Source organism: Rhipicephalus sanguineus, chromosome 3 (genome assembly GCF_013339695.2).
Source record: "Rhipicephalus sanguineus isolate Rsan-2018 chromosome 3, BIME_Rsan_1.4, whole genome shotgun sequence".
In the NCBI taxonomy this organism is placed as follows: Eukaryota; Metazoa; Arthropoda; class Arachnida; order Ixodida; family Ixodidae; genus Rhipicephalus; species Rhipicephalus sanguineus.
The window spans coordinates 155,581,066-155,607,487 of NC_051178.1; the positions used below are offsets into that span (position 1 = coordinate 155,581,066).

Below are 26,422 nucleotides of genomic sequence, written 5' to 3' on the forward strand. Positions count from 1 at the left end.
CAGCAGAACACCAACACTCTTTTAAGTGGAAAAGAAACGAATTTAACAGTATTTTCAGATGAAAACGCGTGATAACTCGGAAGCATGTGTCATTTGGCCGCGCGTAACGTAACATTTCCAGACATCACACCACTTCCCGGAAGAGCGAAAAGATCTCTGCGGTTGGTATCAGTGTGCATAACAAGAGCCAACGTTGCAAGAGCTAATCTCTAACCCTTTCCTGCTCGGCAGGAAGTGGCTGGGTCGGATCCGGCAGATCCGCAACTATAGACGGTCCGCACAATCGTGTCAATCTTGGAGTGGTATAGAGCCAGTGCCTACTCTTGCGGCGCGTCGCTGAAGCGGATTATTCACGAGCGATAACAGTTTCTCGAAAGCATTCACCTATTGATTGCTGTGAAAGATGTTTACCGTGCCGTTGCTGCTTTTGCTGCTGGTCGCGAAAGCCACTATCTGCTTCACGTCGCCGTCCCAGGTCGACGCGCGTGCTGCTGTGCGCGAGTACTCGGAGCAGAAGGACCCTTACGGACGCCTGAGGCTCGCCATAGCCACGGACAATGTGGTCGGGCTGGACGAAACGGAGTGTGACGTGTCCTATACGCCGCTGGTCGTGTACGTGGACGACAAAGGAAGAGAACCGTCGCTGTTGGATCCCGCCCTCTTCTCCGGACTCGTCGAAGGCGGTCGACTCTTGTACCTGGAGACGAGGTGGTGCTTCGAGTCTAGCCAACGGGGGTCGTCCGCCGAGAACGGCTCCCTGGGATGTTACTCGGATCCGAAAAACAATACCGTACTGATCCCGCTTGGCGGTAAAGTGCGCGGGTCCGTGTTTGCGAGATCGTGCGAAGTCGAAGATGATGAATTGATTAGTCGCATGTCACAAGTTTTCGATACCACCGACGCCATCGCGAAATGCCCCTGGCGAAAGTATCCAGTTGGTTCGGTGGCTATGGTGAAATGCGATGGATCTACTAAATCGGCGACAGTCACTTGTAACGATGATATGCAGTGGTGGGAAACGGATGGATGTGACGAAGAGCGGTTGCGCGCGGATACGCAACCGTCATATTGGCAATATGAGTCCGTTAAAGAAACGTCAATCGACTGGCTGAAACGGGTGCACATCGGTAAAGTTGTTAGCGCTACTATCGGGGGTGTAGGTCTTGCGTACGCCACGTACCGCGGTTGCCGGAGCAAGTGCCGGGACAAGAGTTTCTGTGGAGGACTCCATACCCATGCCTGCGCCCTGAACTGTCCACGCTAAGGTACAAATAGCCGAGTTCTCCCTTCGCTCACCGCATCCACCAAGCTGTTTCGACATGTAAGGAATACAAATTATCCTAGCTTTTCACCAGTGTTCAGGTGTGTTTGTGTGCATTACTCTTTTGCGTCCCGGAGTTCATTTGTGTTCCTCAAGGTGCATGCGCGTACAATGGTGGATATCGCGAAGGCGAAAAAAATTGTGACGGAGGCTTTGTAACCAATAGGGCTGCCCAACTGATTGGTGCGATGGACAGCCAAGTGATCGAAATCCGATGGTTCCCTGCACGTACGGGTTCTGTCGATTCACCTCGGAAGAATTTAAACGAGGTGGCTAACGCAGCTGCACGAGGACTTACTACGCGTGCACTACGCGACCAGGATCCCGATAATATGCGGGAGGAGAACAGGAACCGATTACCTACATACTATAATGAAGTGACGAACCATTACTGTGTGAACAGAAGAGAATTCGCAGTGTCACACGCTAAGCTCAATAGAGCTCAAGCGGTGACTCTGAGATTGTTACAGACAGGCACTTACCCGAATCCAAATTTTATTAGCAAAATATATCCAGAAGGAGAGTTACAAATCAAGTGCGAGAAGTGTAATGACATCATTACTCTGGATCATTGCTTTGGCAGTGTCCTGTGGCTTTCACAGACTGTGACAAAGAAAGATACTGGTGTCAAAGAGTCCTTCTCAGTGGAGCTCTTTCAGATCAAGTGCTGGTATGTTTGCGAGGTGTTTACTGTGTACAAACAAGGTCTTTCTGCTAACCCGCGCCTAGATTTAAAAGAAATCAACGCGTACGTTATGTACGTTTTTAGATGCAGCGAATTCTTTATTGTACACTGTCATGTTGAGCAACTCAGACGGTATTGTTTACATTGAGTTGAAGTAATTAACAATACTTTCTAGCTAATATTTATAGTAGCATAGCTTTAGGAGCAAGAATTTTCCATGAAGAAGGTGTACAACTTGTTGATAAATGTGGCAATATACCGTTATGGTATGTAATACGGTCTTGAATTTTCTGGGCTGCAGATGATGTGCGCGCAGTTTGGAAAAATTTACCAAGGGAGCAACCGCCTATGCTTAAGAAAATTAAAATCACTGGCCCGAATTCGCATGTTGCAAAATATGCGCGCTATAGACTGATTAGTTGCAAAATTGATTAGTGGAGTTTCAGTAATTTTGTAATTACGCGTTCCGATTTTCAGTTTAACTGGCAGTCACGCTTTCGGTTAATCCAATTGTATGCGTAAATTTTCGCTACATGCATGTCACAGGCGGTATTAAAAATTTTGTTGAGGATAAAATAAAACACCTGATATGTTGAAAAAGTTCCGTAAATTGTGCATTGCTTTCCCAACACCCTCAGATGTGACCTACGACAGTTTATGGGTGCTCTGAATACGTATAAACTACACTAAGTATGAGAGAGCACCTGTTGTAAATTGCCTGACTCGTGATCGCCTACTGCAAATTGCCTGAATTACACAAAAGGCACAACCCGCTACAGTTCGTAAATGCTGTGTCACAAGTGCGAAAATATTGCGGCGAATTTCGATAAGGGAAGCCCCCCTAACGTGATAAACATTTAATGCAGTTAAGCAGAGGTGTATAGCCGCACAGATTTCATTACACTCTTACAATAACGGATAGCCAATTTTATCAAACATCAAACATTATATAGCCAGCATTAAGCAGTTGTGCGAAGCCAACAGTAGGCTTCACACCAAACTAAACACTTCTTTCAAAACTAAATAGTGACTCGATTATACATTTACTTGATAGTTTTCATACGCCCTGCTGGACATGGTGTCTCTTTATTTCTCATGGTGTTTTTTTAATGAACTGAGGAACTACTTCTAAATCCCCAGCTTACTTCCCATCGGATGCTTCGCATTAAGGGAAAGTTTTCAGCACAAGTTCTTCCTACGTGGTTATCCATGGCGTTTGGCAGTGTGTCTCCGACGGCGTAAGGCCGGATCATATTTGTCCTCTTTAAATGATCCCTGAAACGTTTTTTTTTTCTTTAAATTGTGGAAGCGCCCAAGCTACCGCTTCGTATTGTCTCTTTCTTTGTCCCGTGTGGTTTTGCGGTTACCTTTGCTAATCATGAATTGCCATCTGGCCTACACCCACACTCTCCTAGGCAACAACAAAAGCGAATCATTCGCTCCGTAATGAAAGCGAAGCATCTCGTACCAAGGAAACTACGGCTGAATAAAGGTTACGTACCGTCCTTCCCAGCCGCGCTTTTCCCCCTCAAGTTCATCGCCGAGCGGTCGGAGTCGCGTTTAAACTCCGCCTTCCACGACGGTTGCTCAGCCGATGCGAGCAGGATCGCGGAGGTCACGCTCCGCGTTCGTCTGCAGTTGATTACTGCGCCACCATGTGCCGCTCACATATTATTCTCGTAAAAATTCTAAGAAGCCTCTCATATCGCTTGCACCAGTGATGTTGCAAAACTGTGCCAAGTCTCTAAATGCAAGGGTGGTCGAAAACTCGGTGTGACGGAGCGGCTGCGATCCGTTGAGATGCACGTGTTTAACGCCTTAGAACAAAATACGCACTATGAAAGCAAAAATAACCGCCCCCGACGGTTCACTAATGTATTTCCCAATTATTTGTTAAGTCGGTCTAGGAGTATTAATTGCCGTTTGCGGCCCGTGTGTTCATATTTTCATTCTTAGTGGACCAGTGGTGAGTAGTGAGTCATGCCCAAATTCTGTGTGGCACGTGCGCGCTACGAGTTTTCGCGTACATAAGACGGGCGAATTTTGGTTTCGCCTAGCCATGTGCAGCTTGCCTGCAAAAAAAAAAAAAGTACTCTTTTTGGCGAGTTCTGACTTGTCACATACATAACTGTCTTTAAAGATACACGTCAACACTCTTTGGGAGATCATTGTACTCTCTTCGGAGAGTCGTGGGATGGGAGGCGCGACTCTCCGAAAGAGAATAAAAGAGAGAAAAAACTCCTTGTTGAAGGACGAAGTATTCCGCCGGCGTATATGAAGGCGCCTACATGCTACTGTGCATAGGGGAAGGGGATCGAGAACAGAAAGGTCCTACGAGCAGACGGGCAAGAAAAGAAAATGGAAAAAAAAGAGAGAAAGAAAATATCGTGGAATGTGGAAGTGAGGACGTAATGGTTGCGATGTAACTCACTTTACAGTTTATCAATTAAGTTAATGCCCTCGAGGAACCTGAACAGAAATTTTAAAATTTGTCTTCGATGAGAAGGCATAGTTCCAGGTATTTTCCCCAGATCTAGCGGTGCTTGGGAAGTTGACCATATTCTACTTTGGAGACAAGTTCTTTCTTCTCTGTACGCCTAGCAATCTAGCAAAATATGTTCCATTGTTTCTGATGCGCCACAGTTGTCACAGTATGGGTTGGTGGTCAAACCGAGGTGGCACATATAGCTATCGGTGAATGCTGCGTTGAGGCGAAGTCGGTGATAGAGTGTCTCTAGGTGACGAGGAAGGTGATGCGGAAGTATTCGCTTTAAGTCGGGGTCTATGGAACGGAGAAAGAGATCTGAGGCGAAGGAGTTAACCTGTATCTTCAAAGAGAGTTATATATGTGGCAAGCCAAAACTGTATACGTAGTGTGTGTGTGCGTGTGTGCGTGCGTGCGCACGCGCTATCTTTACTGTTTTTCTTTTATTTTCCGTCTGCTAAAATAACATACTGAAACATTCTCATTTTCTAGGCGACCATTCTAGTTAGATTGCCCGTAGGTAAACGCGTCTCATTTGAAACGATATATTAAAAATTTTTATTTCAGCATAATTTTATTACCCTTGAGCATATTGCATTCCACATCTGGCGACCGTTCGAAAAGATTAAACTGTGTGTGTTGCAGTTTTGGCAAAATTCTTGTCACGGCATGTATCAGTAGGCGTAGAGTTATCTCACACAGCTGATTCACAAGGAGGTGCTCTGCCGGTCCTCCACCACTGCGTTCTGTATAGAGTTGGACGCAAATATTGGATACTGATAAGCTCTGATAAAAAGGCGGAGCATTCCAAGAACCGGAGCAGGCACGCGGGTACGTCGCCTCGGTTCGATCCTCTCAAGAGACATAACACGAGCAACACGAGCCTATCTTTATCCCTCTCCTGCGCAGTAGGACGCAGATAGAGTAGATCCGAAACTATAGACGGGCACAATCGTATCAACGGTAGGGACTGCAGTGCGTACGCTTGCGGTGGGTCGCTGAAGTAGATTGTTCACGAGCCGAGTGTTTTGCGAACAGCATTCACCTATAGCTTGCGGTGAAAGATGTTTGCTGTGCCGTTGCTGCTACTGCTGCTGCTCGCGAGACCCACCGTCTGCACCACGTCGGTCGACGCACGTGCGGCTGTGCGCGAGTACTCAGACAAGAAGGACCCTCACGGACGCCTGCGACTCGCCATAGCTACGGGCAATGTGGTCAGGCTGGACGGAACGCACTGCGACGAGACCGACACGCCACTGGCCGTGTACGTGGACGACAAAGGAAGCGAACCGTCGCTGTTGGATCCCGCCCTCTTCTCCGGACTCGTCAAAGGCGGCCGACTCTTGTACTTGGAGTCAGAGGTGGTGCTTCGAGACTCGCCAACGGGGTTCCGAGAACGCCTCCCTGGGATGTTACTCGGATCGCAGTGGCAACACCGTACTGATCCCGCTCGGCGGTAAAGTGCGCGGTTCCGTGTTTGCGAGATCGTGCTACCTCGTAAATAATGGATTTATTAATCATATGGCAGAACGTTCCGGTATCGCCGATGCCATCGCGAAATGCCCTTGGCGAAAGTATCCGGTTGGTTCGGTGGTTATCGCGAGGTGCGATCGATCTGCTAAATCGGCGGCATTTGTTTGTAACGATAATATGCAGTGGAAAACGAACGGATGCGACGAAAAGCGACGGCACGCGGTTACACGATTGCCATATTGGCAATATAGGACTGTTATAGTGCCAAGTGTCATCAAGGTACAGTCTGAGGAATGGCGCATCGTGAAATTGACTGCCATTGTTATCGCCGCTGTTCTCTGGTGTGTAGGTGTTGCGATCGGCATGTACCGCGGTTGCCGGCGCGTGTGCCGGCGCACGCGCGAAAGACCACCGCCAGGCGTGGTAGTAATTTCTGGGGACGCTATCCCCATGCATGCGCCTTGAATCGCCCATGCAAAGGTACAAGTAACCGCGTTCTCCTTTCGCTCACCGCGTCGACCAGACGGTTTCGACTTGTAGGATTACATACAACCCTGTAAATTTTCACCTGTCCTCAGTTGTGCTTGTCTGTCTGTATGACATAACGCTTATTTGCGTACTACGCAGTGCGTGCATATACCGATGGATATCACGATCACTAATAATAATAATAATAATAATAATAATAATAATAATAATAATAATAATAATAATAATAATAATAATAATAATAATAATAATAATAATAATAATAGCTGGGATTTAACGTCCCAAAACCACAATATGATTAATATCACGAAGACTAAGAAATTGTGACGGACCAAAAATTCTCACTCATTACAAGTACGAGAAGCAAGACAAATTATATCGATCTAAGCAACAAGCTGGTATGTTTGCGGATTGCTGCAAATACAATACCTTTAGGCTAACTCGTGCCAAGCCTAAAAAAAATGTACGTGTGGGTTATGTAAACGCGACATATTCATTATTAAGGCAAGAGCCTTATATGCCTCATCAAACGCGAAAAGTGGTCGTCGGCGTCAACACGTGTGATGCAAAAAATCCTCATGTGATGACGTCGTTATGTGACGTCACAGTTCGCGAAAATTTGTGACGTCATCAATAACGTCACATGATGTCGTCATCACATGACGTCGCTTAGTCAAAGGTGGGCCGATCTCGGAGGCCCTGTAAAACCACGTTGGGGACAGAAAGCTTTTGGTAGGGGGGGGGGGGTCAGTGCATTCGACTGAGAAGAAAAAGAAGATGGCTTTCGCCTTCGAGTCGTCTTAGGTGAATGCACAAGAGACCATGCGACTTTTTGTTCACTGTCCTGCTGTGCAATTCGCAGTATTGTTTACTATGTGTTACTCACCGTTATCGTGCTCGACTGCTGACCCTCGGGTCGCGGGATCGAATCGCGGCAACGGCTTCCGCATTTTCGGTGGAGGCGAAAATGCTAGAGGCCCGTGTGCTTAGATTTAGGTGCACGTTAAAGAACCCCAAGTGGTGTCGAAATTTCTGGAGCTCCCCCCCCCCCCCCCCCCCTACAGCGTTCCTCAGTCGTATCGTGGTTCTGGGACGTAAAACCCCACCATATTGTGTTTACTATGTGTTCAGATCATTATTCAACGATGATATTTAGCCAACACACAAAGTACTTCTTTAAGAACAGAAAATCGTTATGATGAAGTTGTGCGGCCTGATGATAAATGTCCAAATAAATTCTTTCCCTGAGGATACCTAATATGGCTTTAATTTTTCTGCACTGCAAACAATGCGCGAGAGATTTGAAAATGTACCAAGTGACTAGGCGCCTTTGCGCAGCGATATTAGCGCCCTTTAACATGCTACCAACGAATGATCGATGCTGCATGCACACAGAATGCAGGTGCAAGTTTCAGTCCATTCTATCTGGATGTGCCTTGTAAAATCACTGGCCTGATTTCGCATGTTGCAATATGCGCGCTATACTGATTAGTTACAAAACTTATGAGTGAAATTTCGGTATTTATTAAATTACGAATTCCTATTTCCAGTGTAAGTAACGCCCGCACCTTTAGTTATTGCAATTTACGAGCAATCTTTTTTCTATATGCCACAGACGATTAAATAAGTTCTATTACCGATAAAATTAAACGCCTGATATATGTTGTAAAAGTCCCGTAAGATGTCATGCAGCTGCAGTCAATATGAGTTGTCATCTGTTGTTTGTGGCCTCACTAACTTAACAGAATATGCAACCGGGGGTGCCTTTCTGGACACTGGCCAGAACGCCATCATGTAAACTCTGATTGGACCAAATTCCGCCATCATGTAAACTCTGATTGGACCAGAGGGCTGCTACGGCCTTTCCGTTTGGCTTAAAATTTCGCCATTGCGAAATTTGCAATACAGAGGAACTTGACTGCGTCTAAAATTGCACCACTGCTCAAGTTCGTAATTACTGGGTCGCAAACGCAAAAAAAAACGAAAAAAAAAGAAAGAAAAATGCTGCGCAGTTTGCACTCAGTCGCACAAGACTGAGGCTAGAGCAGAGTTGGTCGGCACTCGGCTGGTTCTGACTTAACCACGCACTCACGTTCATTCACACGACGATGCGCGAAGTGTTCACGTGATCACCTTGTAAATCACGAGTATTGGCTATAGGTATCGACCGGGTTCGATTGGGAGTCGCTTGGAAATCGCAGCTACCAGTAGTTTAATTACTGCTAATTATCTTAATTGACCTAATTTGTATAATCGAGGCTAGGTCTCGATTAGCTTGCATGCCAAGTCGAACTGGGCTTAATTTTAGCTTGATTAGGAATATTTAGCTTAATTGGTCTAATTTTCATATCCGAGGGTTGGCCTCGATTAGCTTGCATTCCAAGTCAACATTGGCTTAATTAGATAATTCGCACTAATTATGACTAGTATTAATTAGTATTAGTCCAGCACACCTTGCCGAGGTCGGCATGACTAGGCACACCAGAATCTCAACTCGGCTGAATTAGGACTAATTAGGATTTCACTTAATTAGCTTAATTATACTTAGCTTATTAGGTGTCACCTCGCTCAACTAGGCTTACCCTAGTAGCACCAAATGTTGACACTACCTTTTCGCCACATGGAGAAAGTTGCTTCAAGGTTGTGGCAATATTGCATGCTACTATAGGGTAATTATGTTTGGCTATGATTAACTTTGCTTAACTAGGCACAGCTACGCTTAACTTGGCTTGATGTGCCCGCGCCGGCATGATGATGATCGTTTCTTGTCTACGTCGCGCGGACAAACGGCGGGCATGACAGCTCTGCTGTAAAAATTTAGGGCAATTTCCCCAAGGGAGACTTTCGTAATGTTCGAAGCGTTTAATGCTCCGAGGCAGAGGCATATTAGTACACATGTATCAGCTCATAACGCTCTTGTAACAATGTACAGCCAACTATATCCAACACTATAGCCGGTGCTGGGACGGTAGGCTTCATACAAACTAAACACTTTTTTTCAAAACTAATTAGTAATCTACTATGTCTTTCGACTTATCGATAGCCTCATGTTATAGTTTCTATACGCCGTGCTTCGCATCGCTAGTGTTTTTCCTTTTTTCCCCCAATTTTAGCTAAAAATGGTGTTTCTCTAACATAAATAGATATTGCTTCCGAATCCCCATCTTACTACACATAGGATGCTTCGCATTAAAAGAAAGTTTTCAGCACTTCTTTCTACGTTGCTACGGCGTTTGGCAGTGTCTTTCCGGTGGCGTAAGGCAAGAACGGGGTATTCATCCTGTTTAAATGGTCTCTGAAATGTTTTTTTTTTTTTTTTTAATTGTGCAGGCGCTTAGGCTAAACTGGAGCGAATCATTCGCACCATAATGAAAGCGAGACATCTCGTATCAATGAAGCTACGGCTGAATAAAGGTTGCTTCCTCCCAAGCCGGGCTTCCTTTTCAACTTCATCGCCGAGAGGTCGGAGCCGCGGTTAAACTCCGCCTTCCGCGACCGTTTGTCAGCCGGTGCGAGGAGGATCGCGGAGGCCACGCTCCTCGTTCGTCCGCAGTTGATTACTGCGCCACCATGTGCGACCGCAAAACCACCCTGCTGCTCACATATCATTCTACACTATACAAATTCTAGGACGCCCATTAGATCGCTGGCACCAGTGACCTCGCAAAACCGTGCCGCGTCTCCAAATGCAAGAGCGGCTGAGAACTCGGTGCGGCGCCGCCGCTGCGATTCGTATAGGTACACGTGTTTAACACCTTACAATAAAGTATCACTCTAAGAAAACACTCTGTTAATTCGCGAAGCTGAAACGTGTCATCACTGGGTTCACTTAAACTAGTGGTATTTGCCGAATTCCCGTGGCACATGCGCGCTAGGAGTTTTTGCGTACATAGGACGGACGAATTTGGGTTTAGCCCAAATTCGTCAAGTGGACAGCCAGAACGCCTTTATTTTTTTTTATTTTGCGTTGCCAACTTGAACACGTATTTGATGTGCACATTCATCTAGGAACTACAAAAGCTTGGAGAGCGTCACCGATGTACTCCGCCGCAGTGGTACTCTAGTGCCCTGTGCCGCAATGCACCGCGCACGCGAGTGAGCAAGGAGTAATTTCGCTTTTACCTCAAGATTCGCGGCACATGGCTGATAAAGCTTAGAATGGGCAATGAACCGAAGTGCCGCGCACGTGTTTGCAGCAAGCACTACCAAGAAGACCGCTTCGTGTGCGGACTGGGAGCGTATAGGTTCGGTGAGTAGCACACGACATGAGAACGTCCCCGCACGGTTCAACAGCGCCGTTGTAGCTCATTCTGAGCGCGATACATTAACTTACATCTACATTTTCGCTGAAGTGTAAAAGTACTGATGAGACCATGGTAAGCGACACCTCGCAGCACAGTAGCGCTTCCAAATGTGCGAAGATTCGCGTACAGCACCTAGAAATGGGTAAGGGTTAAAGTCGTGCCACAAACAAAAAGATGTGCTCGTGGAAAACGTACACTTAAGTGTAGCTACAGCGCAGCGAACAGAATCCGTGTGAGAAAAATAACTTAAGATAAGCTTTTTGACGCGTGCACGCGCACATGACTCATGTTTGTTTGCCCGAAATGATGTTAGGAAATCGCTGCAGGAGCGCAAGCACGTGCATTTGCTTGCCGCGAAACGGAGAAACCAATCTGCACTTGGATACTTGGATCGTGCCGGAGGTTGTATCCAGTGGCGTGCCAACTCGTTCGTGTATATATATATATATATATATATATATATATATATATATATATATATATATATATATATATATATATATATATATATATATATATATATATATATATATATATATATACATACATATACACGGTCCATATAGGCACGGTCCATATATATTCGCGGTCCATATAAGCACGGAAATATACACGAAAATTTTGTCTTCAGAAAGGTCAGGCTCTGACCGAAACGTCGACGTAATAAATGAAGTTTTCTTGAAGTGCCACTTCTCATACTTATACGGCAACCACTCCTTCAACTAATATATATATATATATATATATATATATATATATATATATATATATATATATATATATATATATATATATATATATATATATATATATATATATATATATATATATATATATATATATATATATATATATATAGGAAGACAAGACGGTGCACGTACGAGAAAGCAATACTTTATGCCTTACGTGATTTTTTATATTCATAGAGCTGATCAGATGACCCTATGCCGCGACAACACAGCAGTGTTTAATAACATTTTGGAAATATTGCCGTGAAGTTTAAAAAGTACACCCAAATTTAACCTGATCATCTGGGAATTGCATCAGCAAACTTCCCAGTCTTAGTTTGGCGTTATAGATACGATGAGTATGAAGAACCTGCTATGACTCTAGTACCTTAAATTCTCACTTATTAAACAAAACATGTGGCTGACAAAGCAAGGTACTTCGCAGAAGTATTCAGGATAAGCCGAGTGCCAATTTCTTTACTGTCAGAGTCCTCTAATATAAATTCTTTCTTCAGAAAAAGACCGAGTTCAGTCGATTAATACTTAAGCAAACCACATTGAGCTGGTTATGTATAGTTATAAGATTGTAAATGACTACGAATTTATATACTAGGTGTCGTTCCTTGCCCTCCTACTTTTACCAGCTTGGGTGGGGGGTGGACGGGAAAGCGGAGAAGTGACCCTTTACTCCTCGCCTCCGGTTCCTCCAAGTAAATAGCCTACGTAAACTGTGTAAGCTCAAATTTTCCTTGAAAAAAAATGTGGGCGATTATAACGTTAAACTACCCCGCCTTATTTCTTTCCGAATAGGTCGTTAGCTGTTAATGATTGGTCGAAATTTTCCAGGTCATGCTCACAGCAGCTGCTCGTAAAACGACGCAACAAATGACGCGTAACTGATTCACCGCGTAATTACCACGTACGCATGACTGCGTAAAATGATAATAATAATGAACTATATTCAATACGGCGTATCGTTTGTCTTTTGTTCTTCGCTATTCGTCAAAAAATTTCAGTGTGCCATAAAATCGCCTCCAATTGTTACATGACGTCACAAGTCTGCGAAAATTCGCTGCGTTAAAATGAAGTGTGCACAATAAGCAGCACATTACTGTGCTGAACAATAATTCTTTTTTTTTTTCAGAATAGCCAGACAGTATCTCTTTCTGAACGTAATTTAAGAAGGCTGCCCGCCAAATCACATTGGCAGCGGGCGAGATGGATTCATATGTGTATAATAGATACTTTCTGTTGTAGTATAACGATGTTGAGTTGTTTTTGCGCGTGTACATCTCTCTGTGAACTCATCGTTGCTGACAAAGAGGTAGAGAGAGAAATAAACATTATTAGGAGCAGACACAATCCTTTGTAGGTAGACAGCCTTCTTAGTCCAAAGAACCGTGGACGCTGATCATCTCCCTGGTGAGGTAGATCAAGTAACGGGGCAAACTTGAAAGCTGGGCTCCTCAATGTGCTCGAGTACACTGCCTTGTTACAAGCCGCGTGATATGATATGATATGATAAGCCAAGTGAAGAAGGCTAATCGGAGACTAAAGTGGGAATCTATTTTAGCTGTCCTGGCTAGGCACAACTAAAGTCCCTAGATTTTCCCCTGGACTTTAGGCACAACTAAAATACTGGACACTTCTGCACACTCATCAACTCACAGCAGCTTGAATATGGAGCAGCGGCGATGCTAGTATTCGTTTTCAAAGAAGAAAGCGGAATTTCCTGAAAAAGGAGAGCGTTTGATCGGGCTATAAAACGTTTACTGGTTCCCGCCCATATTTGCGTCGCGGATTACTTAAATTTCAGGCCAGGCAGGACAAAATAAAATCATGACAGATTGCTGTAATGTTATATAGAGCCCCTGCTGAGCGATAGCCTCCTCTGCAATGCTCGAGTGCAAGACGCACAAGCGTGGCATAGGTAGCTCGCACCGCAGGTAGCCTACAGTGCGTGGTGCATGACACACGGAGGACAGTCGTCACAGCAGAGTCGTAGGACAAATTTTATTACAAAATTACGTTATTGCTGCGTTCAAGTAAAACTTTGCCTAACTTGTAAGTTTCCCTGTCTGCAGCCGACAATAACCACTGTCGAAAGTGGGGGGGCTCCGCCCCTCCAACATTTCTCAATGGGAGGGCTAGCGCCCCCCTTGCCCCCCCCCCCCCCCCCCCCGTTAGATACGCCTATGGTTGTATCCTAAACAAGAACGCGACCCGTTTGCAAAAGCAAACCTGTAATCCATGAAGTGGCACGCTGCACTTCGTTTTTACAGCATCAGTGGGTTTCTTTACTGCGAACACACTATAGGGCCAACATTCAAAAAGCCAGCTGACACAGCCCTCATGTCTTCCGTATTGGTGACCGTATAACAGACGACAATGACAGTCGAGGCGCTGTTTAAGGGCCTATTCGGAACAGTTGTTTGGCATGTCCGCTTGTCTGTGTCGATGCGGCATCAGTATTGCAGAAGTTACTGCGAAGGGAAAAAAAACAATAAAAAACAACGGCGCTGAAGCTGGAGCGCGTGCTGGACGGAAGGCTGGCGGAGCAATCAAACTTAGCTCGTCATGATTCTGCGTGGCGGCACCACGGTAGGTCTTCGCCCACATATGTAATCGTATGCGGAAATCGTCCAGCGGTAGCCAGTGTGCTCTTCCGGAGCGCCGCATGCGTAGGGTATTCACGTGCAGGGCGTTTCACGAACAGTATTCGCCTATAGATAGCTGCGAAAGATGCTTGTTGTCCCGGTGTTGCTGCTGCTCGTCGCGAGACCCACTAACTGCTTCACGTCGTCGTCGGTCGACGCGCGTGCGGCTGTGCGCGCGTACTCGGTCAAGAAGGACCCTCACGGACGTCTGCGACACGCCATAGCCACGGGCAATGTGATTCGGCTGGACAAAACCGAGTGCGACGAGACCCATACGCCGCTGGCCGTGTACGTGGACGACAAAGGGAGAGAACCGTCCCTTCTGGACCCCGCCCTCTTCGCCGGACTCGTCAAAGGCGGCCGACTCTTGTACACGAAAAAGAGGTGGTGCTTCGAGACTCGCAAACACGGGTCGTCCGCCAAGAACGGCTCCCTGGGATGTTACTCGGATCGCAGTGGCAACACCGTACTGATCCCGCTCGGCGGTAAAGTGCGCGGGTCTGTGTTTGTGAGATCGTGCTACATCAAAGATAATAGGGTTATTACTCGCCTATCAGGAGTTCCCGGTATTCCTTATGACATCGCCGAATGCCCTTGGCGAAAGTATCCAGTGGGTTCGGCGGTTATCGCGAAGTGCGATCCACCTACTAAATCGGGGTTGTTCATTTGTGACGAAAATCTGCAGTGGTCAGCGAAAGTATGCGACGAAGTGCCGTGGAGCGTTAGACGATTGCCACATTGGAATGTTACCACGATGGTGCCAACAATCGCCGAAAAATGGTCTGTCTGGCGCATCGGGAAATTTATTGGAGCTGCTGTCGGGTGTGTATGTCTTGCGTTCGCCATGTACAGCGGTTGTCGGCGCATGTGCAGAAGATCGCCGACAGACGTGCCAAAACCGTATGCCATCCCTATGAAAGCGCCTTGAATTATCTGTGCAGAGGTAGTATACAAACAACCGGGCTCGCCCCTTCGTTCACTGCGTCGATCAAGCGATATCGGCATGTAAGAAATAAAGTCGATCCGAGCTACTTATCATTGCGCAAATGTATTTCTTTGCGTCGCTATCTTCCACCCAGAGTTTACTTGTGTTCCACACACAGTGCATGATTGTACCCGTAGATATCGCAAAGACAAAACTTGTGACCGGCCAACTGTTGTCGTATTACGAATACGAGAAGCAAGAATTTGTTTCGACGTAAGCATCAAGTTGATATTCCCACGCGCACTTCTTTTTATATTTTTATGTAACCGGTGCGTTACACGTACAACCACTGCCTTGAGCAAACCGCGGCCGAGTGTCTGGCAACCATCCAGATAGCTTTAGAATCTGCTGATAAAACTGTGCGCCTTACGCGAACGATAGTTCATTCCGGAACTAACCCAGCCACCAACGACAACGCTGTAATATTCGATGCAGCAGGTATAAAAGGCCGACGCACTTAACTGCTGATCAGATTACTCGACGGCCGACGCTGTTCTCGCCGCTATCAGTGTACAGCTTGAATTGCTTCTACTTCCACTTTTCATTTTCGGGGCACAAGTTCGCCCAAATAAAGAGTTCCGTATTTCCGAGTTCGGTTGGAGCCTTCTTCACCGTCACGGTCACGTGACAATATGTTTGCGAGGCGCTTACTACGTATGCGAGTTAGCGCGCTTTAGCCGAAAGACCTAGCATATATACTGGTAGTGTGGTCTTTCGGCTGACTCTTCCGAAGCATAGAAAAAGGTTTGCGAATGGAAAGGCAACTAATTCGTTATTCTTCATTGTCCTGTTGAGAAGCTTGGAGTATTGTTCACTATATTCTAGCTAGCGTAAAATGTCGTGAGCCAAAATTATTATCATCATGATCCGGCACGCGCACTCTTTGTCCTCTTCTTCTGCTTCGTTCCCAGAACACGTGCGCCGATTTTCCCGGCGTATGGCAAGGGGGAAGCACTAAGCGAAGGAGAGATGTGAGGGTGAGGGCGAAGAAAGAGAGAAAGGAACAGAGATATAAAGAAGGAGAAAATCTTGACGAAAAAAAATTCGTCATGAGGCGGCGGGATTCGAACCCGCCTACCCACGATCCGAAGGCGATCTTCTTAACTATACTCCGCTATCCAGGCGCTTTTTTTCCTTCTTAACCACTCCGCTATCCAGGCCTGCGTTCTTATTTATGTGAAAAAAAAAATTGGGGAGGAGCGAAGCATATCGAGAAGGGTATTTCAGCTCCACTAATGTGAAACCTGTCGAGAGGTGAAGCATGCAGGGTGCGCCGGTGTTTCCCACAGCAAAATCACTGATAATGGGCAATGAGAGACAAAAGAAAGATTAGACATAGAGACCCGCAGCCCGCATTTATTAACGCGCACGCTGCGAATCTTTGTTATTCAACTACGCACAAGAGGAATCTCCCACCGGCGCTACATTGTAGGCCAAGATCCAGTGCCTTTAGACCAGAATTCGCTTGCACGGGGCAGCCATCTTTGCTGGGGGGGGGGGGGGGGGTGCTGATTACGTGGAACGGACGACTACGCTAGCATCCGGCCTGTTCTTATCTCATGGTGGCTGCCAGTGTTCACTCGCCATCAGCTGTGACGTAACCATCCCGCAGCCCCTTCGCTGTCCTCGCCGACAAATGACAACTGGGGTCAAGGTTATGTATGCTTTCTCTAAACGTGGGTACGAGAGTAAAAATAATCTGGTCTATATATACGGAGTGGCCAGTGAACGGTTGTGCGGCGCGAGCAGTCGGTTTTTTTAATCAAGAAACTCGCTAGCAGACGCTGCCTGCGTCGAAGTTGTCTCTTGCGGGCGGGGGCGCGTTCTCGTGCCTTGCGAACTGCCGCTTGACCGCTTTCGGAGAAGACTCAATAGAACAATGCAATTACATGAGCTGGGAACCCATGCTCGTTTTGTAGCGTTAGCTACACTTGCCTAGCCGGAGCCGATTTCGCGTGAAGGGTCATGAGCCGTGCTGCGCATGCGCGAGGATCAGTGATGTCATACAGCTGGGTCACCGGAGCTGGCATCTCACGCGCTCTCCGACACCGCCGCGCGCGGCTCGCCGCTGCTGGTCTGCGCGTTCGGGAGGAGTGGCGTCGTAGGCGCGGCAGACACGCTGGCGCCGGTGCGCGCGGCTCGCCGCTGCTGGTCGCGCCGCATCCGAGAGGAGTGACGTCGTAGCCATAGACACAGTGGCGCCGGCGCGCGCGCAGCTATTCGCCTTCGCTGTGCGCTGGGGCCGCTTGATAGCGCCTCTGACTGGCGTTTGCAGGTGGATAACGCCATGGAGAAGGAGAGCGCAAATGCTGCTCGACGGCGCAGAAGAGCCGAGAAGCTCATCTCATCGGATCCCGAAGTAGTTGCCTGGCAATTAGCGGTTCAGCGTACGAGGAATGAACAAAAGAAGGCTAATAATCCTACACAATCTGGAAAGCTAAGAATAATCAGCTGAACCTTTGCTAACGCTACGTATATCCTGGCACAGCCGAGCTAAGCCACTGCAAATTTTTCTCTTTAAAATTTACTTCAAAGCATGATTTCAATTTTTATAAAATAAAAATAAAAACAAAATGGCCGCCGTGGCAAGATATGTGCCCCCACTTGTGATTTTTCTCTATTTACGCCCCCGATCGTGACACAATGACAAACACAACATTACGCTGGCAGAACAGAGCATATAGCCTTGTAAGTATAGTACACCAAGTTGGTGGCAAAGAAAAGTGTGGGTGAGGAGGAGAGATCTGAGGGTTAGGAGTAGGGAAAGGGGGATGGGAGAACGAGTACAGATAGATAGATAGATAGATAGATAGATAGATAGATAGATAGATAGATAGATAGATAGATAGATAGATAGATAGATAGATAGATAGATAGATAGATAGATAGATAGATAGATAGATAGATAGATAGATAGATAGATAGATAGATAGATAGATAGATAGATAGATAGATAGATAGATAGATAGATACGCTCAAAGTCGCAGAAGTTCGCTAATAAATGCTTCACATTTAAAAAAAAAATAGAAAGCGAGAGACCGACTACAGAGAGACATAGAGCGAGAAACAAAGACATAGAAAGGAAGAGAAAGAGAAGCAAGGAAAGAGAGAAAAAGACAGAAAGACAGAGAAAGAAATAGACGTAGAGAAAGAGATATAAACCAACATACGCAAAAAAGAAGAAAGAAAAAAATTCACCGACGATTGCGGTACTGCCTAAAGCGAATTCTGAGCGCATTTTTGTGTTGTGGTAACGCCAACTGTGTTTGAAGTTTTGGCTATCCGCAGTTGTAGCAATGTAACATTCGTTACATATTGCCACTGAAACTGCCAGCGATCGAGTGCTACGCGCACCATTCTGTGCATTGCAGGCGTCGCGAACCAAACGAAACGCCGACAGCCCCGTTACGACAAGCGAAGCCAGCCGCAGTGCACGTGCCAGCCCTGCGTGTGCACGAGCACGGCCGCTAGCTCCGACCGAGGGGCCAGCGCGTGTGATGGAGAAAGAAAGCGAGTTTAGAGGCCAGTGGCTCGTGATATGAACAAAGTCCGCGTTCGCTTTCATTCGTCCTCGTTCGCTCTATCGGTTACGCCGACGCCAGACAATGGCGACGCCGCTCAGCGTAGGAACGGGCGCCTAAAACCTGCGCTCTAAAAAGAGGGAAATCATAGCCATGGATATTACAGTATAGGAAGTATAGCTTGTAGTGTGGCGTAGAAAAACTGTTATCATCACGAACGGGCACGCGCTCTCCTCGTTATTTTCTTCATCTTCATCCTCTTCTAGTCCACCAGCTCTGCTGTGACCCAGCCTTGCGCGACTTTGTGCAAGCTGCACTAATTTCTTTTATTTTTCCTTTTTTTTTAACTGAAAAACAACTTCGGAAGCCCCAGCTAACGCATTAATGGAACATTTTCAGTACAACTTCCTTCTACGTTGTCATGGCACTTGTAAGTGTCTCCGCGGCGAAAGGCGGGAACATGATATTTATTGCCTTTAAATAGTCCCTGAAATGTCTTTTAAACACGAAATGAAAATTCATGTTTACGTCTTCAAGCTTCCTCCCCTGAACTTCGGCCTTTTTAACACGAAAGGGTTAAATCATGACCTTTGGAGTTAGTCGTCGGGATGGAGATGTGCCGAGGCGTCAAACGGTGCTGTAGCTGCAAAACACTAATCGTGCAAGAGTGACGGTGGAGTCGCTCAAATATAGCCAGGGGTCTTTGTTTTTGTGGGAGGCGGGAGGTTGTGACATGCCCTGTTTGTTCCTGCCTGTCTACAACCGTGAGTCTAGTTAGAAGATGAAGGACTCTAGCGCTCTCATGCATCAATGTACAATATAAACAATCAACTGTAATCCTGTAAAGACATGATTCACTTTCGTGTTATACAGATTCCTTTGAAGGAGGGATCAGCCATGTTGTTTTTTAATTGTACAAGCGGTTAGGCTGCAAGTAGAATGAATCATTCCCAGCATAATGAAAGCGAATAATCCTGTATGAAGGTAGCTACGGGCGACTAAAGGTTACCTTCCTCCCAAGCCATACTTTTGTAGCGTTAGCTACACTTGCCTAGCCGGAGCCGATTTCGCGTGGATCCTCATGAGCCGTGCTGCGCATGCGCGAGGATCAGTGATGTCACACACATGGCTCACCGGAGCCGGCATCTCACGCGCTCTCCGCCACCGCCGCGCGCGGCTCGCCGCTGCTGGTCTGCGCGTTCGGGAGGAGTGGCGTCGTAGCCGCGGCAGACACACTGGCGCCGGCGCGCGCGCAGACTCCGCCACCGCCGCGCGCGACTCACCGCTGCTGGTCTGCGCATTCCAGAGCAGTGACGTCGTAGCCATGGCAGACACACTGGCGCCGGCGCGCGCGCAGCTATTCGCCTTCGCTGTGCAGTCGCCCTCTGACACTGCGCTGGAGCCGCTTGATAGCGCCTCTGACTGGCGTTTGCAGGCGGGTAACGCCATGGAGGAGAGCGCAAATGCTGCTCAACGGCGCAGAAGAGCCGAGAAGCTTATCTCATCGGATCCCGAAGTAGTTGCCTGGCAATTAGCGGTTCAGCGTACGAAGAATGAACAGAAGAAGGCTAATAATCCTAGACAATCTGGAAAGCTAAGAATAATCAGCTGAACCTTTGCTAACGCTACGTATATCCTGGCATAGCCGAGCTAAGCCACTGCAAACTTTTTCTCCTCAGCTTCATGATGATGATGATACTCTGTGGCCACAGCCTATATAGGAAGGATGCTGACATGTCCAACACCACCTATAGTGTCCAACACCACCTATGTAGCCACGGGGTCGCTGCGATCCGCAGTGACGCACGTCACTGCGGATAAATTGCACACTTTACGCTAATGTTCCGGATGACTTACGCTACCGGTTCAATGGATTTGTACACAGTCGTCGAAACGGTTTAGAGTCCCTTAAATGAGGCGTTTTAAGTGGAGCTTCTATGAGTTAAATATCTCGGTGGCGGCTTGGGTGGCGAAAAACGCGGCCCTGGCCAGTCTGCCAAAATTCGGGTGTGCGCAAATTCGGCCCTCGAAGGAAAGTGCGCCGACCACATGCGTGTTTGTATGCGCCGTTTTCCAATCATTGATGCTGAATCCTTCTTGGACTTGCCGGTGATCAGCCGTTACCGATATGAAAATCTGATCTATAATCGAGGTCACTTGTCATTTCACATTGCCACATTTCATTGTAGCCTTTCCCTGTTGCATTTCATTGTTTGACGCATGAGCGTCGCCGTTGCCTGTAGCAAATGAAGTGTTGCGCTGCTTAGCACGTGAGTGAAGGTCAAATTCCAGGCATGAAGGAAGGAAGTTAGGAGGGAGCATTGCGCAGTGCGATAGAAAGAAAGAAAGAAAGAAAGAAAGAAAGAAAGAAAGAAAGAAAGAAAGAAAGAAAGAAAGAAAGAAAGAAAGAAAGAAAGAAAGAAAGAAAGAAAGAAAGAAAGAAAGAAAGAAAGAAAGAAAGAAAGAAAGAAAGAAAAGTAGTACGTCGGACACGCACACGCCAAGCTTCTCTTGCCCCCATTTTCCCGATAGGGGAAGGGCTCCTAATTTTTTCAATAAACTTTGTTTTGTTTTCATGACGTAACCGAAAGATTGCTACCAGGGTAGAAAAAGTCGATCGGTCGATGAGCACACGCGAGAGCGATCAAAATAAGAGTTTCTCACCGAGAAAGGCCCTCTCGCACGTGGGCAGCGTCTCGTTGAAGGCGCCGTCGACGCAGAGCACCGCCTCTGGACCGACCAGCTGGTAGTACTGCTGCACCGAACAGTGGAAGCGTACCAGACCCCCGTGAGGAACCACGGAACGGGCGCCCAGTGGACGGTTGCCATGGTACGCGCTTGGACCGGCCACCGGAGGATCGCTGTGGATCAACGATTTTTATGTAATCATCTAAAAATGTTGCTGTGAATGCATGCACACGGGTTAAAACCGGCCGACTTGTGGGATGACAGGTGAGAAAGATGGCTACTAGGACCAGATTGTGCACATCAGAAATAGCTTGGAAGTCTCGGTAAGACGGATTGAATAGTATCTACTCAGAAATTTGTTCTGTAGCAACCACACGTGCGCAGGGCTATCCTATCAGTCGGACGGCTAATTTTCCTATGTTTGGTACGATTGGCCGGTCGTCAGAGACTGCATCTTCCCACCTTTCATACGAATGGAGGTACCGACAACTTAACAAGAGATCCAACAACCTTCTAGTACAGCTTCTGGCAATTTCCAGAAATTGAGTTTGTAACTGAGTCGGAGAAATGGTGGCGAAATCGAATGTGCAGGGTGCGTTTAATTTTTTCATTGTGCGAAGCAGCCTTCATATCGAAGAAACGTGTGTGTGTGTGGGGGGGGGGGGGGGGGGTAGAATGGAGTGGAGTCTCTTGATTGGCTTGTTCCTTCACGTCAGCGGAACTCCCGTGACGGTGGAGTCGCTCAAATATAGCCAGGGGTCTTTGTTTTTGTGGGAGGCGGGAGGTTGTGACATGCCCTGTTTGTTCCTGCCTGTCTACAACCATGAGTCTAGTTAGAAGATGAAGGACTCTAGCGCTACACTGGCGGATCTCGAGTAATTTTTGCACGAAGCTACGTGTGGATTTTTCGTGGTCCGTATTTCATGGCTAAAAATGATATCGAGGTCCAAAGGTTAAAGACGTCAGTAGTGCCAGCAATGGCTGAACGCTGACACAAGACGCATAATGAGGTCCTTCAAAAACGTATTAGAAGTGGACTGTCTTCAAAAGTTCTGAAGTGACAGCGAGCGAGCAGAAGTGACTATATGGCTTCGCGTAACGATCGTTGAAGGGCGTTCAAGGTAGCTACGCTACGGATTTTTTCTTACCATCGATCAATACATTGAATTAGAAACAACATTGATTGATTGATTGATTGATTGATTGATTGATTGATTGATTGATTGATTGATTGATTGATTGATTGATTGATTGATTGATTGATTGATTGATTGATTGATTGATTGATTGATTGATTGATTGATTGATTGATTGAAGCGCGCATCGTGCAACATGTCAGATCGATACATCCAGACCGGTGTAAGGTTCTCATAAAATGTCTATATGTATAACTGCTTTCGCCGAGCGTAGCGCAAGTCACTGTCCAGTGATGGTCGTGCACTTACCAGGGACGTCACTTCGGTATTACACGTGCACTCACTTTGGGTAGAAGCAAGCGAATCCCAGCTTGCTCTGGAGTGGTTCCACGTCGGGAGGTAACGTCCTGTTGGCGACGTCCGGTATCTCGTTGTCGACGCCTGCGAAGCCTAGGGAATATTTAGAGAGCTGCATATTGGGATGTGTGCTACTACGTAATGTGTTAGTACACTACGTGTTTCATGTATCACGTGCATGATCATGCCGGAAACGTATCGACAGAAACAGCAGTGTGCCACTTTTCAAAGCATGAATGCATCATTCATTCATTCATTCATTCATTCATTCATTCATTCATTCATTCATTCATTCATTCATTCATTCATTCAATCTTTCTTTCTTTCTTCCTTTCTTTCTTTCTTTCTTTCTTTCTTTCTTTCTTTCTTTCTTTCTTTCTTTCTTTCTTTCTTTCTTTCTTTCTTTCTTTCTTTCTTTCTTTCTTTCTTTCTTCGTCATCGGGAATAACTGATAGGCATCGTTTTCGCAAACAGACTTTTAACAAAAAGTTCAAAACATTTAATAGATGTTCGGAGTTATGAAGTAGTAATTGTTTCCCGCTCCTGGAACTCCGCAAGGCAATGTAACTGCTCTTCTTGTCACTCGGCATACATAAGCTGCGCCAAGTTGCAGATGTGAAAGAAAAGAAATATTTAGCTTTATGGGTGAATGATAACGGCATCAACAATGCACCGCAAATCTGCGCAAGTCGGCTCCTCTGCAAATTACATAGCCGCAAAACTGGCTGCTGGCTTCGCGGGTAAGCTCGCTTTCAAATTTTTTTCGCGTGACACTTCGTACGTGCTATTTACTGAGCTTCGTGTTTGGCACTGCGTAACTTTGAACAGTGTGAGTTAATTCCACTGGTCAACTTGGTAAAGTTTGTCTTAGAATACTAATCGATAGCATTTCTACAAAGATGCCGAATGTCTTCCATGTATACCGAGATCGAGCACATTGTTATATAATGGTGATAGAACGCCACATCTCGCACAAAAGCAGTTAAGCGAACGCATAATTTTTTTTTTTTCGTATGTGACGTGGAAACGATTTTCTCATGAGCTGAGGGAGCAAAACCACTCATCTGCGGCGAAAAAATATGTCGCACTGGTCAAATTCGGTGGTGCAGTAAAGTCTATTTATAAATGATTATTCTCCAATTGTGATTGGGCTCTTCATTTCGGCCTACGTTTGTATTTTGTAGATACACGATAACGATACACGATACACGATAACGATACACGAGAAGCCCAAGTGTTATGAGTACTTGCATCTTGCGTCGCGCAAAGCTTTTTTTTTCCTCGCTGTGTTCAAGTAAGATAATCAGGGTGTCTGCCGACCCGCCGGCGAAAAACCGACATTATAGATTTTTAATGCCGGGGATGCCAAGCGTCTTGCGTACGCACGCTCTTGCGTTCCTTTGTACTCCCAGCCGCACCCAAGGAGAATACAAAAGAACGCAAGCCGCTTTCGGGCCCCGGCACTAAAACTCTCTATTCAAGTGCTACACAGCGGGTTTTGCGCACGTCGATCTGTGTATATTTGAAGTTACAATTGGCAGTTGTATGAGAAAGGTAGGTTGCACGGCAGTACCTCGTCTCAGGGTCTGGACTGATGGTGCGAGGAGCAAGCCCGCCGTCAGAGTGACTGCCAGAGGGACAGTCCAACCCCATTGCGGCACAGGTGTGTACTCTGGCGCCTCAGATACCGGCCCTGTTCCTTGCTGATACCACTGGTAGTGCTGCGAATGAAAGCAAGACGCATACGTAGCACATGGCCGATTAGACTATAGTCACAACAAACGCGCCTTGGCACTAGATCATCATAAGCCTGCTGCCTGATTACCTCAAAAAGAAGGCCAACTCCTCACTCGTCTTCCTGCCTACCCGTGTGCAGAAACCACGACTCGAATTGTTGAAAGAACCCAGGAATCAGAAATTGTATTACGTTTCTCTCTCTCTTATAATGCTGCATGTGTAGGATTACTCCAGTGGGTCAAAGCGCACAACTCGTCGTACGAAAGTTGCTTCCCCTTCCACCTACTAGGCACAGTATTTCTGTTTCAGTGTTATTCAATTACACTGTTTTTGTTTTTCGTATTCAGGTCCACACTGATCGATATACGTTACTCTGCTCAAGTGTTTTTAACTTCCGACGTAAAGCTGGCTTTTCTGCAATGTACCGAGTACTGCGGCAGAGCCCCGCAAATATTTTTCTTCAGAAGCAGGAAACGGAGGCTTCGTTGACGCGATGGACGGATGGACCACAGTGGATGGACCACTGGACCCAACCATTTGCACAAATGTGGATTCCGGTCTGCTGAACAGCCTTCGCTTTCCTGTTATCATGTGACTGCCTTAGCAGAGCACCTTTGGCTGCGCTCATGAAGGGCGTTCTTCGTCAGGTGTAGTTCCCTCTCTTCGGTAAAAGTCCGCTGATGCGGTCGAAAGCGTAGCCTAACGCAGAAGTTGGGAGTAGCCCCACCTGTTTGTGCTTTGACGAAGGCAAGCCTACGCCGCCTGCGTTATGAGCAGGACGCTGTAGCTGCTGTCCTGACTAAGCCAAGCCTCTCAGTCGAAACGTTGTCTCCGCCTTCTTCGACGACGTCTCATCCTTTCAAGACTCCCTCTTCCTCTGAACATTTTTCTGTCTAGTTTGGATCACTGCGCCTAATAATATTAATAATAATAATTGTTGCGGTTGAACGTCCCAAAACTCAAATAATATTAAGACGTATCTAACGACTCTGGCGATAAATCCGTGGGTGGTGCTTCAGCAATAAACAATTTTTCGGTGTTATTTATCTTATGATGGACGGTGGAGGCCTTGACTACAGCCGCAACATAGATAATAAAATAGAACACTGGCAACCGAATGGGAAGCAAAATAGGATAGATTTCCACGCAAGTATTTTGCATGGCCTCCTGCTAGAATTTGCTGATGCTAGCGTCATGTGCGCCTCGTCAAATGTTTGTTTCGGAAGTCTCGTTGTATCCCTGCAGACGAATGGGAGTGGTGCCGCCTGAATTGAAGCGCGAACTGAAGTCAGCATCTTCCTTTCATTTGAACATACCGGCAGTATAACTAAAGACCGAAGTGTGATTTCATATTGTTCCCTTCTGTGACGACGTGATGACTTTGACTGACCGTGTGAATAGAGAGCCAGTCAGGCTTTACCGGGGAATAATACATTTGAAGCGGAGTTCGATCACGAGCCTGTGCTGCTTGCCGCGATCGAGTGTCTCGTAAAAACGTACGGCGTTGTTGTACGTGCAAAGCCGGCATTAGATTGAACACGGCACATATATATTTATTTATGTTTAGGTGCAAGAAGGGACACGTCGTTCTGTTGTTTTTTTTTTTTTTGGCTAGAAAAGTTGGCGCCATTGATTCTTTCACGTCTCATTGACATCATCACCGCGACACCTTGACATTGAAATCGTTGATACTCTTCTTGCATTAAACTTAGGAAAAATTAAACTTGCTATGTTTGTCCAGTGGTTCACATAAGTATTCCCGTGTTTCCACATCCCTTACAAGCCATTTTTTTTAAAAAAAGAAACTTTGATAGCATTTAAGAGCCCACTCCAGGTGCCCTTCAATTTTTATCCGA

General features: G+C 46.5%; 2 protein-coding genes across 2 annotated transcripts in view; one reads left to right on the forward strand and one right to left on the reverse strand.

Annotated features, from left to right (window-relative positions):
• The window catches only part of LOC125757679 (uncharacterized), a 34,057-nt gene extending 32,640 nt beyond the window's left edge, over positions 1–1,417 (forward strand). Inside the window, exon 2 of the mRNA XM_049413535.1 lies at positions 476–1,417. Within this exon, the coding sequence (XP_049269492.1) occupies positions 476–1,264 (789 nt within the window). The 3' untranslated portion in view covers positions 1,265–1,417. The remainder of the gene's footprint in view (positions 1–475) is intronic.
• Positions 1–26,422, reverse strand: part of LOC119387525 (uncharacterized) — an 85,009-nt gene that overhangs the window by 55,743 nt on the left and 2,844 nt on the right. Inside the window, exons 2-4 of the mRNA XM_049414190.1 lie at positions 24,403–24,550; positions 22,817–22,922; positions 21,313–21,509 (exon numbers count right to left, since the gene is read on the reverse strand). Coding sequence (XP_049270147.1) covers positions 21,313–21,509; positions 22,817–22,922; positions 24,403–24,550 — 451 coding nt within the window. The remainder of the gene's footprint in view (positions 1–21,312; positions 21,510–22,816; positions 22,923–24,402; positions 24,551–26,422) is intronic.